Source organism: Homalodisca vitripennis, chromosome 5 (genome assembly GCF_021130785.1).
Source record: "Homalodisca vitripennis isolate AUS2020 chromosome 5, UT_GWSS_2.1, whole genome shotgun sequence".
NCBI lineage: Eukaryota > Metazoa > Arthropoda > Insecta > Hemiptera > Cicadellidae > Homalodisca > Homalodisca vitripennis.
In genome coordinates, this window is record NC_060211.1 from 161,992,104 (window position 1) to 162,006,456 (window position 14,353).

Here is a 14,353-nt window from a genome sequence, read left to right on the forward strand (position 1 = left end):
GTAGAAAAGTAGATAAAACCGTGGGCTTTCATATCAAAATAAAATTGTTACAAAAAGTTTACTTGATTTTTTAATATATTAAAATGGTACTTACTAAAAAAACATGCCTCGTATTTGATTAAAGTCAATTTGGCAAAGGCGTATTTCAGTTCATAAAAATATTTAGTCTACCTTAGGTTTGATTGTTATATGATTATTTATTTTTTTAAATATCTTTAAACGCTACATTTAACTTCATCCTTACATTTAATATGTTTATCTTCCCAATGATAGCTTCCTAAAGTTGTGATCAACCTGTACATCAACACTGGGTTGATAAATCTTGACATGTGTTGGTTACAAATCTGTAAGAATAGTGACATAGGTTTTCAATGAAACAACACATAACATTTAACAATCTTATTAGATTCCATCCATGTAATAGTTAAGTACATTGCCACAGACAAAAGTAACAACGTATTTAAGAAATAAAAAAATGATCACAATAATATGTTAACAGTAAATTATGTTATTCTTATCTTAATCAATATTGTAGTAATAAAACTACAAGTAGGCAATCATATTTTACTTAACAATCAGTGGTTTTGTACCCAAAGAATATTCTTTCCTGAAACTTACTACAAAGAATCTTTAAGAAAATACTGTTACAATTTACTTCTTTCATTTCAGTATGCAGGTAAAAGCAACAAAATAATTTTATCGGTTTTTAATATTTTAAGCAAAATGTACAAAACATTAAGTGAGACTAGCCCAATATAAATTTGTATTAACAGTTTAAGAAGCTTTCATATTTAACATATGTATTGTACATTTTACTGTCTAACCTAGGAGTATTAGGTTTAACAGTACATTTTGTATAAATTGAAGAAAGAAGGAATTAAAAATTACTTCTGAGAGTGTTTAAAGTGTTTAATCATAAATGTATTTATGCTGTTGTATTTTATTTGTATTTATTGTGTACTTTATAATCTATTTTAAATAGCTTTTTAAAATCATAAAATTAAAATTGGTCCATATTGTTTCCAAGTGTTCATAAAATTAACAAACAATACGAAACATTTAACACTAATATTAATGTATACTGTGTATATTTTGGAACATCAGGAACATTAGTAGGTTAAGGTAAATATAAACAAAAACAAATAATCTGATTTAATGACATAATTATCTTTAAAATGATTCAAAATCACTATAAAATGTGCAGTTGAATGTACATTTTTATTTCTGCTTACAGGTCCAACAGAAAAGTGTTCATTTTCACTTTATCTTTCAAATGAACTCTCAAATCATTGAGAATTTAGATCAAATGCAGCCCTAGTTTATAACGTACAACAAAACACAACAGACATATTTTTATAATTTTAACACTTTAAACATCCCAATAAATTAAGTAATATTATATTAAACTGGTTGATGAAAAACTGCATATAAACACAAGTTTATCCAAACATTTTTCATTACAGTACATTATTACAAAATATATTGTTTCAGGGAATAAAATATACAATTTATTTTTAAAACAATAAAATATATGATCTCATTTACACATATAAAAATATTGTTTGTGCGAGCAGGTTACATTAAGTTCTATTTATATGTCAGTGCAAAAGCTTTTAGGAGCATGTAGGCGTACATGATTAGCAACTTGTTTTGAATACCACAATAATTATGGGTAAATATTTACATTAGTGACAAATACAAATTACAGATTTAAACTGAAGCAAGTGAAATACAATTTAAAAGGTATGGTCAACACATAAAAAATTCACATAAATAACTACTCTTCATTGTATAAATGAGAATAACTCCCATATAACATTTTAAACACATTTAAGAACTTTACAAAAGACAAACAATCAAACAGACAAACATTAAACAAACTAACCGACTAGTGTCGCTATTGACTAAGGTGCAACTAACAGAAAAACACGAAATAGTAACAATATTTTCTATAAAACTGTGCCTATTCTGGTCCAAATATTGTCTAATGATACTCATCTTTGGGTATTCAAAGTTTATCAAAGTTTAATTTGACTAGACAAATATAAGCACAAAATATTTTATTTATATATGATAAATATTGATATCCTAACACATCTTTACTTTCTTGACGACTTTTTATTATAACAATGGAGAATTATTGGTGTTTGTGACATTGACTGTCCGAAAAAGTGTTCCTTTCTCAGTGATGTAAAACGTTGGGAACTTATATTAGTGCATACATACAGAATCTCATACCCATGAGGCATTATTTTATGGTATCAATAAGAGTCCTGGCACAAAAATTTATTTCATTACTCTTTACCTGGTTTGTGGATTTAAAATAAGATTTATAAATGAAATGTAAGGCATGGGCGACTGGGTACAGCATCCTTACTCATCCAGCAGCTCAAACAAATCTGATATTTTGTTTTTCATGTTTTAATAGTTATATTCATATTTATTGATAAATTAAAAATCAATAAAAAGCAAATTTTTTTAAATTAGTAATCGGAGTATAACAAATTCATATAACATTAATTTATATTGTGTTGTAATCCATACTTTTTTAATTTGGACCATACCTGATCCCAATGAGTCCATTGTATGTATACTGCAGTGGTTATACAAAGATTCATATTTGTGATTTTTATCTGTCTCGACTGGCATAAGTGGTAGCTTTTGATTGACGTTATATATGAGGCAGTGAAATAAACTGCAGAAAAAGGGGGACAATATAATAGCATGATGACCAAAAGAATATACAAAGAGGTGGATAGATAATTTAAATTATTAAGAGGAGACTCCATACCTACGAATTATACAGATACAATTTCAATCAGTTTATGTGAAATTTGTCAGTAAAAATCACCACTTTCCAAAAATCTTGCAAAAATGACTTGTAGACTTTACAAAAATATAAGATCGTAAATAAAAATGTGAATATAAGGATAAATTCGTCGTAATATTAAACAAGTTGGTAATCTAAAATTTCGCTGAAACACTTTACTGGGTATTGCAAGTCTGCTAATAAAACTTCTGACTTCGCTACAACATAACTATTTCTGTCAATTTGTAAAACAAGCATGCACAAATTAAAGACATAAATTGAGGTGTTACTATGTATTAAATTAATGTGATAAATACTAATGGATTGATTAAAAACAGTTTTCAAAGTTTTATTAAAACATATGTTTTAAAAACACAAGTACTAATAATGATAATTAAATTTTAGTCAATAAAATCTCTTTTATAATACAGTAAAAAACTAAATGATGCATTCCCAAATATTTCCACAGTGTCACTGTTGTGGAGAGTACCAATAAAAGAAAAAAAACTCAAATGAGCTAACAGTTTTTGTTGAGCCATCCTATACGAACAATGTATCATCACCGAGTCGGAGGATACTATGGGGTGTAGTGAGCCGGCCCATCGAACGTACAACCGGACCGCTGCACAATCTCCGTCGCTGCCCACACACCGCAGTCGATACACTGGTCGATACTGGCCCCCTGGATCAGCTGGGCCAGGAATCCTGTCAAAAACAATGGAACATAAAACGTGGTACAGAGTGCTCTAACTGTATGACGTGAAATCAGGTGATGCAAAAGAAAATGAAGTACTCTCCCTACTTTTCCTATGAACTTGTTTTATATTGACAACATTCCTTACAGTATTCTTTAATCTTGAAATTACACAATTAAACTTCCTTTCCAAACAATTCCAATGAAAGAATTAGCATTTTTCAAAATTTTAATCTTGTACATATTACTAGAGTAACCCCACAAAAACAGTTTGATGAAAGTTTAGGGTGGTGTTGCCACATTGCTGGTGACCACCACCTGTTTCCGCTATGGTAAATTATTGTCTGCTTGATTTACATGTTGTCTGCAAAACATACGTTGATACGCGCCTGTAATTTTTCATTTCTGAAAAACTGACAACAGTGTTAGGCGAAGGGTGTAAAGGGGGGATTTAAATGCACTGGCCACCATCGGACTACTTTCGTGAAGGCTGTTCAAATAGCTGTTTGCTTTTTAACACACTTTAGTGAATGTTTTAATAAGTTAAAGAGTTTTAGTATCCTTTGTGACGTACTTCGTGGGAGAAGAGGACAGATAATTTTGACCAGTCATCTGGTATGTTTGATATTTTGTTTCAATATAAAAATAAGTATATTTTATATACTTATTTTTCAGCATTGAACTGTTAAGTCATTCTTTATGTTGGTACTTGGTAGAATTGTTTTCAATAGTGTGTGATTATTTGTTTAGTTATTTTAAAGTCAATTACAAAAAAGTCATTTAGTGGATGTTAACTCCATTTTGCATGTACACACTATACATGATGTATGTTTACATTTAAACGTTGTATTATATGTTAGAAATACACAGCATTAAGGAACAGCCTATTAACAAGAAGTTAAATATAAATGTAAAAATCGTTGAACATGTGTAGTTTACATACCTCCAACAAAGGCATCTCCCGCCCCGTTGGTATCCACAAGCTTCTCCGGTGGCAGAAGACTCACAGGGAACTCCTTAGTTTCTCCGTCTGCACACACAATACATCTTTTTATTTGGGCCCAATTCTTAAAATTTCCTTTTAAAGAACTAAACATAATTATTACTTATCTAAAAAGGATGGGTCTTCAAGGCAAAACTGTTTCACCTCAAGTGTGTACAAAACTAATATTCACATCAGACCACACTGTTGATTTGTGAATTAACTGTACAATGAAACAGTGGATTGGACTATTCCTTAATTCAATTTAAATTTTACTTTAGTTCAAATAATGCAATGTCTAACAGTTTAAGCGCAAACAGAAATTAGTGATATGTATAACTCAAACAAACGTTTCAAAAATTCATGAGACCAGATGTGTCAAACACGATCAAAGGTTTTTGAAATGGAATATTCATCAAATACAGAAATGTTTATGCCAGTACCACTGAGTTACATCTACGTCATGCAATTGTTGTAAAAGTGTATTTGTTTCTTTCTGTAACTATTCTACGCATTACAAGGCATAATGTAATTTGTTACCACCATGTTCCTGAGCGTGTTTATTTGTCTGTATAATACCACGATCAAACAAGTCAATTTCAACTTTTAGCTTTCACCTTTTCTAACTGATTGAGTAAAAAAGAACAACATACAAAACTAGTGATTTTAATCTTAGATAAAAACAGATAAGGGCAAGTAATTAACCCTACATCGGGCGCTAAACGGAGTTTTCCTCCGTGTATTTTTTATTATTAAAAATAGTACTACTTTTGCGATGTTGGCAGTAGTTTCCCGCAGTGTACTTCACGAGCATCTTTCGGGGAAGCAAAACAATAGCCTCCCGCTTATCTTTGTCAAAATCTGTCAGTATGAGGTCTACTTCCGTGCGAGACTGGACGATTCCTCCGTGAGCGCCCGATGTTGTGTTTGTAGTGCTTGGACGACGAAATCTCCGTGAGCGCCTTATTGTGTATAGTTTTTATGGAGTAAAAATCCGTGTGCGCCTAAATGTGTGACCTGTGATGGTTTCTTTTTAAGTTTTACAATATATTTTATTTGAATTTTGTGAAATGGAGAATGAAGACGAGAGACTTGTCAGTACAGTACCAGTGTGCTAGGGAACATTTCAGTACTGTTTATGGAGTGAACATTGTCGTTATAAGAACCGGAAGAAAAATGTTTTGAAACTTTGTGTAGTGTGTAAAAAAATGTTTAGTAAAGAATAAATTTTGATTTCAGAGTAATAATTGAATTACAATTGTATAATATCTCAAGAATTGAATTATGTTATTTTTGTAAGAAGTTAAAAACTAAGTTAATTTCCATATATTATTACAGCAGGTTAAACATTTTTACAATTAATTGCATTATTCCTTAAAATAAATCATGTTGTTACTATACAATAAATTTTTTAAGATTTTGAATTTCTTATTTGGAAAATTCATTACATAAGAGAGTAATTTTTATTTAATTTCTAAAAATGAATATATTACATTGTACTTAAATCAGTATGAATATGTAAACAAATAAAAACAGTTTAAACGACTATGATATCCATTATTCCCTAACCTGGAGGAAACCTCCGTGAGCGCCTGATGGAGGGTTAACATACAAAACTAGTGATTTTAGATTAAAAAAATAGATAAGACCAAGTAATTACATTTTTGCTAATACTGCAATACATTTTTTTAAATCTTGACACAAAATTATGCCATTTAGCCTAGTCGATAACGCTTATCTCTTTGTTGTACCACCATCTGAATAAGTGTAAAAATACATATGAATGCTTTAATACGATTCAACTTGGTTCTTGTTGAAAATTGAAGGGCTACGGCCAATGGTTAATTCTCTTTCATTAAGTTAAGAATTTAAAATACTGCAGAGACTTGATGAGGGAAAATCATTAATGATCATGCTTCTAGTCCACCAGTGATGTATTACCAGTAATCTACTGGACAAAAAGTTTCCAATCCAGCATAATTAATCTAATACAAGTAAGAAATACATTTGAGTAGGTTACCTTTGGCAAGAATTACAGGTTCAGCCCCCTGTGTGATGATCACAATCCGAGATCTCTTGGTGTTTTGTTTAGGCAGCTGAGTCATGAGTAATGCCACTTTATGCAAGTCTTCTTTCTCTTCCAAATCTTGCTCTTTGGCAAACACCGCTGCTTCCTGCCAACAATCGAGAGTATGCTTAACAGGTAAGGAAGAAACAATATTACAATTTCAAAACATTAAAATATAGTTCTATTCCTTGTTTAAAGTTGCATTTTTTAAGATGGAAAACGAATTGTGAAGGTAACAGGATTTTTTGGTTTATTTGCCACCGTTCTGTAATACAAAAACAGCACAACTGTCATTACTGTTACCGTTTTCATGTATCACTGAACAATGGCAAATGTCTGAACAAATCCTATTACCTCCACATTTTTTATTTATATTTTTTAAACGATTATCTCATAGTGTTCTTAAAACCTTTCTAATAAAGCAATTTATAAATCATGTAACGCAAAGAGAGGAAATTGTGGTTTACATACTACTTCGGGTCTCGTATTATTACAGTAAAACTTAAAAAAAAGGTGGACTACATAATTTTATAGAATTTGCCTTTTAAGATATATTGTCTAATTATCTTTATAGTCTTAACTTACTCTGTTGTTTTACTGCCTCAGTTCATATTGAAGCTAGCTCTGTTACGTACTACGTGGGAGAAGGGGACAGTTAATCTTGACCAGTCATCTGAAGTGATGTTTGATATTTTGTTTATGATACCATGTGCGGAGGCAAATAATATATTACTTGTAAATTTTAGGCTACATATTGTAATATGTAACATGTTAAAAGCTCTTATTAGTGCTCTGAGTTGGTTTACAAATTTTTATTTATTCTGCTATTTTCTCATTGCTATAAGGTTACCTATAAAACCAATATAAAAACACGCTCAGCCAAATCCATGTGGATAGGCAGACAGAAATAAAAAATTGTTCTAACCCCTCAAGTGATATGTTTTGCTAAAGCTCATCCAAAGATTTAGTCTGCAGAATCAATTTTCATCAGTTAATTTTTTAATGTGAAGATTTGGCTTTGACGAATCACTACTTAAGTCTTATATCATCAGATGAAAAGACAGACTTGGCAGAGAACACTACACTAGTCTGTATTGTTAGTTACAACTATTTTGGGAAAACCTTTGGTGTTGAATAAAACTATTCACTTTGTTATATTTTTGGTGTGAAAACAAAAATAATCTTGGGTGATATTTTAATTGTTCTGAGAGTTATGACTAAATTAAACCACTATCTGATTTCTTAAACCATTAAACATTGGCCACCTTCCAACCTATCTCCAGGTGGCCATGTATTTCAAGGCCTAAAACTCAAAAGTGTTTAATGGTAAAAGTGACTAAAATACAGAGAAGTTATAAAATGACATGTGGAATATTAATGTCAAGGCCAACAGGTATCCTGGCTGACTAGTCAGTCAATAAAGATGTTCAGTATTCTAGACAGGAAAAATATTCACTACTTGACTTACTGATGTTTATGTAACCCGTGGGTGGTCCCATCGGTTACATAAACTCACTGGCCGCTTTGCTCTCAGTGGTTTACTTTCCTACATTTTTGCTGATTCGTGTTTATCTGAGGGTTATACTTTTTCTGCTCAACTTACTAATAATGGCAATTTAAGAAAAAATAAAACAGCGTCAAATTGCGTATTAGCAGTTTATCCAGTAATTAACATGAATGTAGTATGTTTAGGAGTAAATAAACGTCTATATGTTTTTGGAAACCACATTTTCTTATATATATATGTACACCTTTAATATATATCAGAAGGAAAACACATCACGTGTAAAAAATTGTCTATATTCTGTGTTTTTCAAGATAAATTTTACAGGTACAGGTACAGGTATAGAAAGTTCCATTTATGACTAACAAAAAAAATTCAGTTTCAAAATCTCGCCGTATTCTTTCCTTTTATCTTCAAACCTTCAAATTTTTTAATGGATGTCTTTTTGGTTTCCCTTGAGATTTGTTACGGAGGTTTCTCAACTAAGATGAGACAAAATAGAGGTAAAAACTATTAAATACCAACTACTTACAGTTTCGTTGCCAAACAAAATGTCGACATACGGCATGACTTTCATCATCTGAGTCTTGAACAGCTGTGAGAGGAAGGGAGCGCTGAGGTTCATACAGAACAGTTTGTTCCTTTGAAGAGCGACCTCGGCCACCTCCAGTATCGACTCCACGCTAACGGTTAGGAAAAACCCCTGGGTATAACAAACATGATGGGATTTATTACTTGTATTATGTAACACGTTTAAAACAACTTAAGAGGAATTAGCACATTGGAGAGATTAATTTAACTAAATAATTTCTATAAAAAAGGTTTAACCCTTTAACGCACTATTTAATTTGAACTGAACACCCCCTAAGTGGCCCTAATTTCTTGTTTTTCACAGTTTTGTGACAACATTACCTGTACATACATTAAATGATTTTCTGTTAAGTCTATACTTGTAAAAATGATTGTATTGCTAAAATATAAGTATACCCATACAAACATGTACAAAATACCATTACAAAATATTTTAAGACATGTTTACTGGAAGTTATTTGCTTTACTTATATTAGAAATTTGCAACTGTGTGATATGTCTTTCCTCTAGGCATAGGCCAGCCTCACATTGAGGACACCAGTAGATTGTGTCCCTTCTTCTGCCATGTTTGTAGCAAACCACACATCTCCTTTGAGGCTTTGCTTTTTTCCCAGTTGGTGGAATCTTTTCAATAAAATGTCTTTCAGTTAGGCGCATTGGTGGAGGCTCAGTGGATGGTCTGCCTTGAACTGTTCTTGGTACCTCTTGTTGAAATCTTTCCAACATTTCTTTTACTAGGCCTAATCTAAATGTTAAGTGATCAATATTGTTGTGTTTTGACTTCCAAATGATGTATGAGTTCAGAATTGTAATGTTTAGCATACGCTTGAAGACTTTCATGTACCATTTAGTACCTCTTTTCCTTTCCAGTAGATAGTTCTCTAGCATTTGATCTGTAAGGTCCACACCCCCGATATTCTTATTATATTCTACTACAATACCAAACATAACCAAACAAATAAACAGCTAAACACAAACAATAACATCGTCATGCCAGCAGACAAAGTCGTTTCACAGTCAATTGCGTAGTTAGAAAACAGCTGACAGCAAGCGCCACCTCGATCGATGTTTTTCGTTTACTATAAACTACATGTTGAACGGCTTTCGATACATAGGTATCGATACACTGATAGTTCATTTCATCTTCTTTCCAACGATGTATAACTCGAATGTATTACACCGAAATGTATTCGTTATAAGATCGAAATGCGCGATGTGTACGGCGTACGTCGCGGGCTGAGTTCAGCGGTAAACACTAGACGTACGGCGTACGTCGTGGTGCGTCAAAGGGTTAACTAAAAAAGACAGCTCTATAAATATAAATCCCAACTGATCCTATCAGAGTTACATACACAACAAATTCAGTTTAATCCTGTTTCCACTTTTTATGTTATTGTAACGACTACAGCAATCATTAAACAACACAAATTTATAAAAATACACACAATATTTCCCAAAAAGGTAAATTATCTGTTACACCTGAGACCTTGCGTTTCAGAGCTTCCTCAATTTCTTGTATCATAATTATGAGTTTTACCTATCATATGGATGGTCAAAATGTATATACAGTTCAACATTACTGGACAAAGATACGTTGTTTTACGTTTAATACGTTCTTTAACTCTATCTTTTAATTTAAGACTACTTTTTTCAATAATTAAAGTCTGTCAAAGTTTATCTTTGAGGTTGAACAAAAATACTTACAAAATTAATGATAGCAAGTTCGTATGCAAAAAAAATTATTTTCTCAGTTTCAACATTGAAGATCCTGTATAATTCTAAAAGACCTGAAATAACTTTTGTTTCTATTAAAGTCAATATGTATACCTCATTTTAAATTGCAGTTAGCCTTAAGAATTTAATTAAGAACATTAAAAAAATTGTATAATCATTCAGAAATACAATGAAGAGATTAACATTTTTATTTTATACAGGGTGATTCAAAACCAAACGGCAATCTCTCGGGAGCTTATTCTATAGCTAAAAACAAGTAAAAAAGTTCATATAACCATATGCCCGGAAACGCTTCGTTAGCGAGTTACGCTTAGCGAAAGATTTCGCCCGGATTTCAGAACCCTTCGTGAAGTCAGGCTGTATAAAAATGGTAAAGGTAGTTACAAAGATACAAATACGATTGTTTTTTATGTTTTTATATCTGACAAATTTATTAAAATTCGTCCCAGAGCTGTAAATGCAATACTTTCAGAGATATCTTACGTAAAACACAAGAATTGGTGCAAAGAAATAACACATTTTTGTGTTTAACGTAAGATTACTTCCATAAATGTTAAATAAAGGTCATTTTTTTCTTAAACAGATTTGTAGAACATTTAATTCTGAAAAGATTCATGTGAATTACTTAGGAAAAAAATTAATAATAGGTATTGAAATTTAGCTTTATTTAAAAATAAAACAGACGCACAAAAATGCATATTCTTATCTGCATAAAATATTAACTAATGTTTAGGTTGTGAGTAACAGCTGATCATTTATTCTAGACTGAACATTAACATAAAATGTATTTACCTTTATAAAACTGTAATAATCACCTATAATAGTTGCTCAAAGTGTCCTCCGTTGTTAGCAATGCACGTTTTCGCACGACGAATCCACTCTTTTCTAGCACGTTTCATAACGTTTGGAGCATTCTTGATAGTTTCTGCCGCCTCTGTAATGCGATTACGTAACTCCTCTATGGTGTTAATCCGTTTTGAATAAACAATTGACTTCATCCAACCCCATAAGAAAAAGTCTGCTGGCGTGAGGTCAGGAGAACGTGGTGGCCATTTTACTGGTCCATTTCGACCAATCCATTGTCTACCGTATGTATCATTTAAATAGTTTTTCACATCATTAGAAAAATGTGGAGGTGCTCCGTCGTGCATAAACCATGCATTTATTCTGTTTTGAACAGGAATATCTTCCAAGAGGGTAGGCAGGTTTGTTCTTAAAAAATTTAAGTACGCTACTCCATTAAGTCGATTAGGGAGGAAAAATGGACCAATCAAATTATCACCCAGAACACCAAGCCATACATTGACTGAAAATGTATGTTGAAAATGCCTCGTCGCAGTTTCATGTGGGTTGTCGTACGCCCAAGTATGGGTATTACGAAAATTTACAATTCCATTTCTAGTAAAACAGGATTCATCAGTAACGAGAATACGCCGAAGAAAATACTGATGTCGTAAACAATTTCTTCTTAACCAGTGGCAGAACATCTTCCGTTTATTAAGATCTTGCGGTAATAAGTCTTGAACACGTGTTATATGGAATGGGTACAACTGTGCTTCATGAAGTGTCCGCCATACGCTTGACTGGCAAATATTTAACTGACGTGATAATCGTCTGGTGCTTGTGGTTGGTGATAATTCTACAGCATTTATTATTGCTTGTTCATTATTATAGTTCCTTGCGCTACGTTGACGACCAGTATCTATTCGCTTCGGTTTAAAGCTACCAGTTTCTCTAAGTCGTCTCTCCACAGCTTCAAATGTTTTGTGATCAGGTGTTCTTCGATGTGGAAAAGTATCACGATATTCCTGAACTGCAGCTAAACCATTCTTGTTAACTTTGCCGTAAATCAGTATCATGTCCGTATACTCTTCAAACGAATACATACCATTTACATTATCTGCCATTATTTACTAAGATAATTACATACACTTTTATAAAAATATTTAATAAAATATTTTAAAAATAAATATTTTATAAAATATTTTATACACTTGTATAAAATATTTCCAAATAATCACAGGATCTCACAAAATACAATCTTCACACGCCACAATACAAAAACCTCCATAAAGGTTATTCAAATATTACTTCATGAACTTAATTGTTGATCAGCTGATATTGCCAACCTTTGCAAAGAAAATATGACGATAAAAAGTGTTGAATAAATGATCAGCTGTTACTCACAACCTAAACATTAGTTAATATTTTATGCAGATAAGAATATGCATTTTTGTGCGTCTGTTTTATTTTTAAATAAAGCTAAATTTCAATACCTATTATTAATTTTTTTCCTAAGTAATTCACATGAATCTTTTCAGAATTAAATGTTCTACAAATCTGTTTAAGAAAAAAATGACCTTTATTTAACATTTATGGAAGTAATCTTACGTTAAACACAAAAATGTGTTATTTCTTTGCACCAATTCTTGTGTTTTACGTAAGATATCTCTGAAAGTATTGCATTTACAGCTCTGGGACGAATTTTAATAAATTTGTCAGATATAAAAACATAAAAAACAATCGTATTTGTATCTTTGTAACTACCTTTACCATTTTTATACGGCCTGACTTCACCAAGGGTTCTGAAATCCGGGTGAAATCTTTCGCTAGGCGTAACTCGCTAACGAAGCGTTTCCGGGCATATGGTTATATGAACTTTTTTACTTGTTTTTAGCTATAGAATAAGCTCTCGAGAGATTGCCGTTTAGTTTTGAATCACCCTGTATATTTATTACGATTAAATTAGTTTTCAAGTTAAGAAGAAACGGAAAATTTCTAATATGGTCACTTCACTCTAAGGACTAAGTAATTGATACATGCTAACCATCAATTACTGATACAAACTTCACTCGAGTCAATATAAGTCATAAAGTATAGTCCTATTTTACTTAATCTATTGTCATTTTTTTTTTTAGAAAAAGTAATATCTCTAAACTGAATAAAGATATCAATTCAAACTGAAACAAAAGTTGGAGAAAGATCTCTGTTTTCAAAATGATGGGCATAAAAAAATGTTAAACTGTAGTACGTAACTAAAAAATGGGAAATTTTAAGAAAAATGCATTAATATAGTAACATTTGTATTACTTTTAGATGGACACTTATACCAAGTTCATTTTGCTACAACAATAATAACAGAGTAAAAAGGAGTAATACAGATCAATTAAAATATTATCAATAGCACTTCTAAACTTTATTCCATGTAATGCAACCAGTTTGACTTACGGAGACGTAGACGTAATCAACGCTCTGAACAATCTTCTTGTTCTCGGGCAGTCGGATGTGGTCGGGAGTGAAGTGGTTAGCGGCTGCCAGGTTGGCGCAGAGCGACCGTTGGGTGCCATTGTTGGTGATCAGAACGGCACAAGTACCTGCACCGAGGTGACATAATTTACATACATTTCAAGATGTATTCTGTAATTGAAGGCCTGCTAGTTGCAGAGGTAGATTGACTAAACACATAATGCAGTACAAATCTTTAAAAGTAATTTTGAAACCTAGAATGAGTTCTGTAACACGCAACTTATTATGAGTAGTAAGTAGTTAATGCTATGATAATGAGTGCTATGAATTTAACTCCATAGCTTGCTACTAGTGAATGAACCTGATATTAATCGTAATCAAAGCTTATCTGTGAGACTTCTCCATACGCTCCACACTTTTTGAAAATATAAATTATTTAAGACATAAATTATTAAGTACTGCGAAGCAACAAATGCATAACACATTCTTTATCTAATAGAGCTTTAAAATGTAATATTATATTTTACATTTTCTTTTTACAAACATATATTGACAAATTTCAACTGTACAATTTTAATTACTATAGACCAAAATTTAAAAATATGAAATAAATTTTAGTAGTGTTGAACAGCGAGTCTGCTTTACAATAATTGTTTTAAATAACTTACGGCCAGGGCCGTCCGAAGGGGGGGGCGAACGGGGCGGTCGCCCCGGGCGCTGCGGCT

The 14,353-nt window shown here is 31.9% G+C and overlaps 1 protein-coding gene across 1 annotated transcript in view; it reads right to left on the reverse strand.

The window, feature by feature from the left end:
* Window positions 1-384: 384 nt before the first annotated feature.
* Window positions 385-14,353, reverse strand: part of LOC124363067 (adenosine kinase) — a 43,834-nt gene continuing 29,865 nt past the window's right edge. The window contains exons 4-8 of the mRNA XM_046818150.1: window positions 13,611-13,756; window positions 8,590-8,760; window positions 6,506-6,659; window positions 4,447-4,533; window positions 385-3,514 (exon numbers count right to left, since the gene is read on the reverse strand). Of these exons, the coding sequence (XP_046674106.1) occupies window positions 3,387-3,514; window positions 4,447-4,533; window positions 6,506-6,659; window positions 8,590-8,760; window positions 13,611-13,756 (686 nt within the window). The 3' untranslated portion in view covers window positions 385-3,386. The remainder of the gene's footprint in view (window positions 3,515-4,446; window positions 4,534-6,505; window positions 6,660-8,589; window positions 8,761-13,610; window positions 13,757-14,353) is intronic.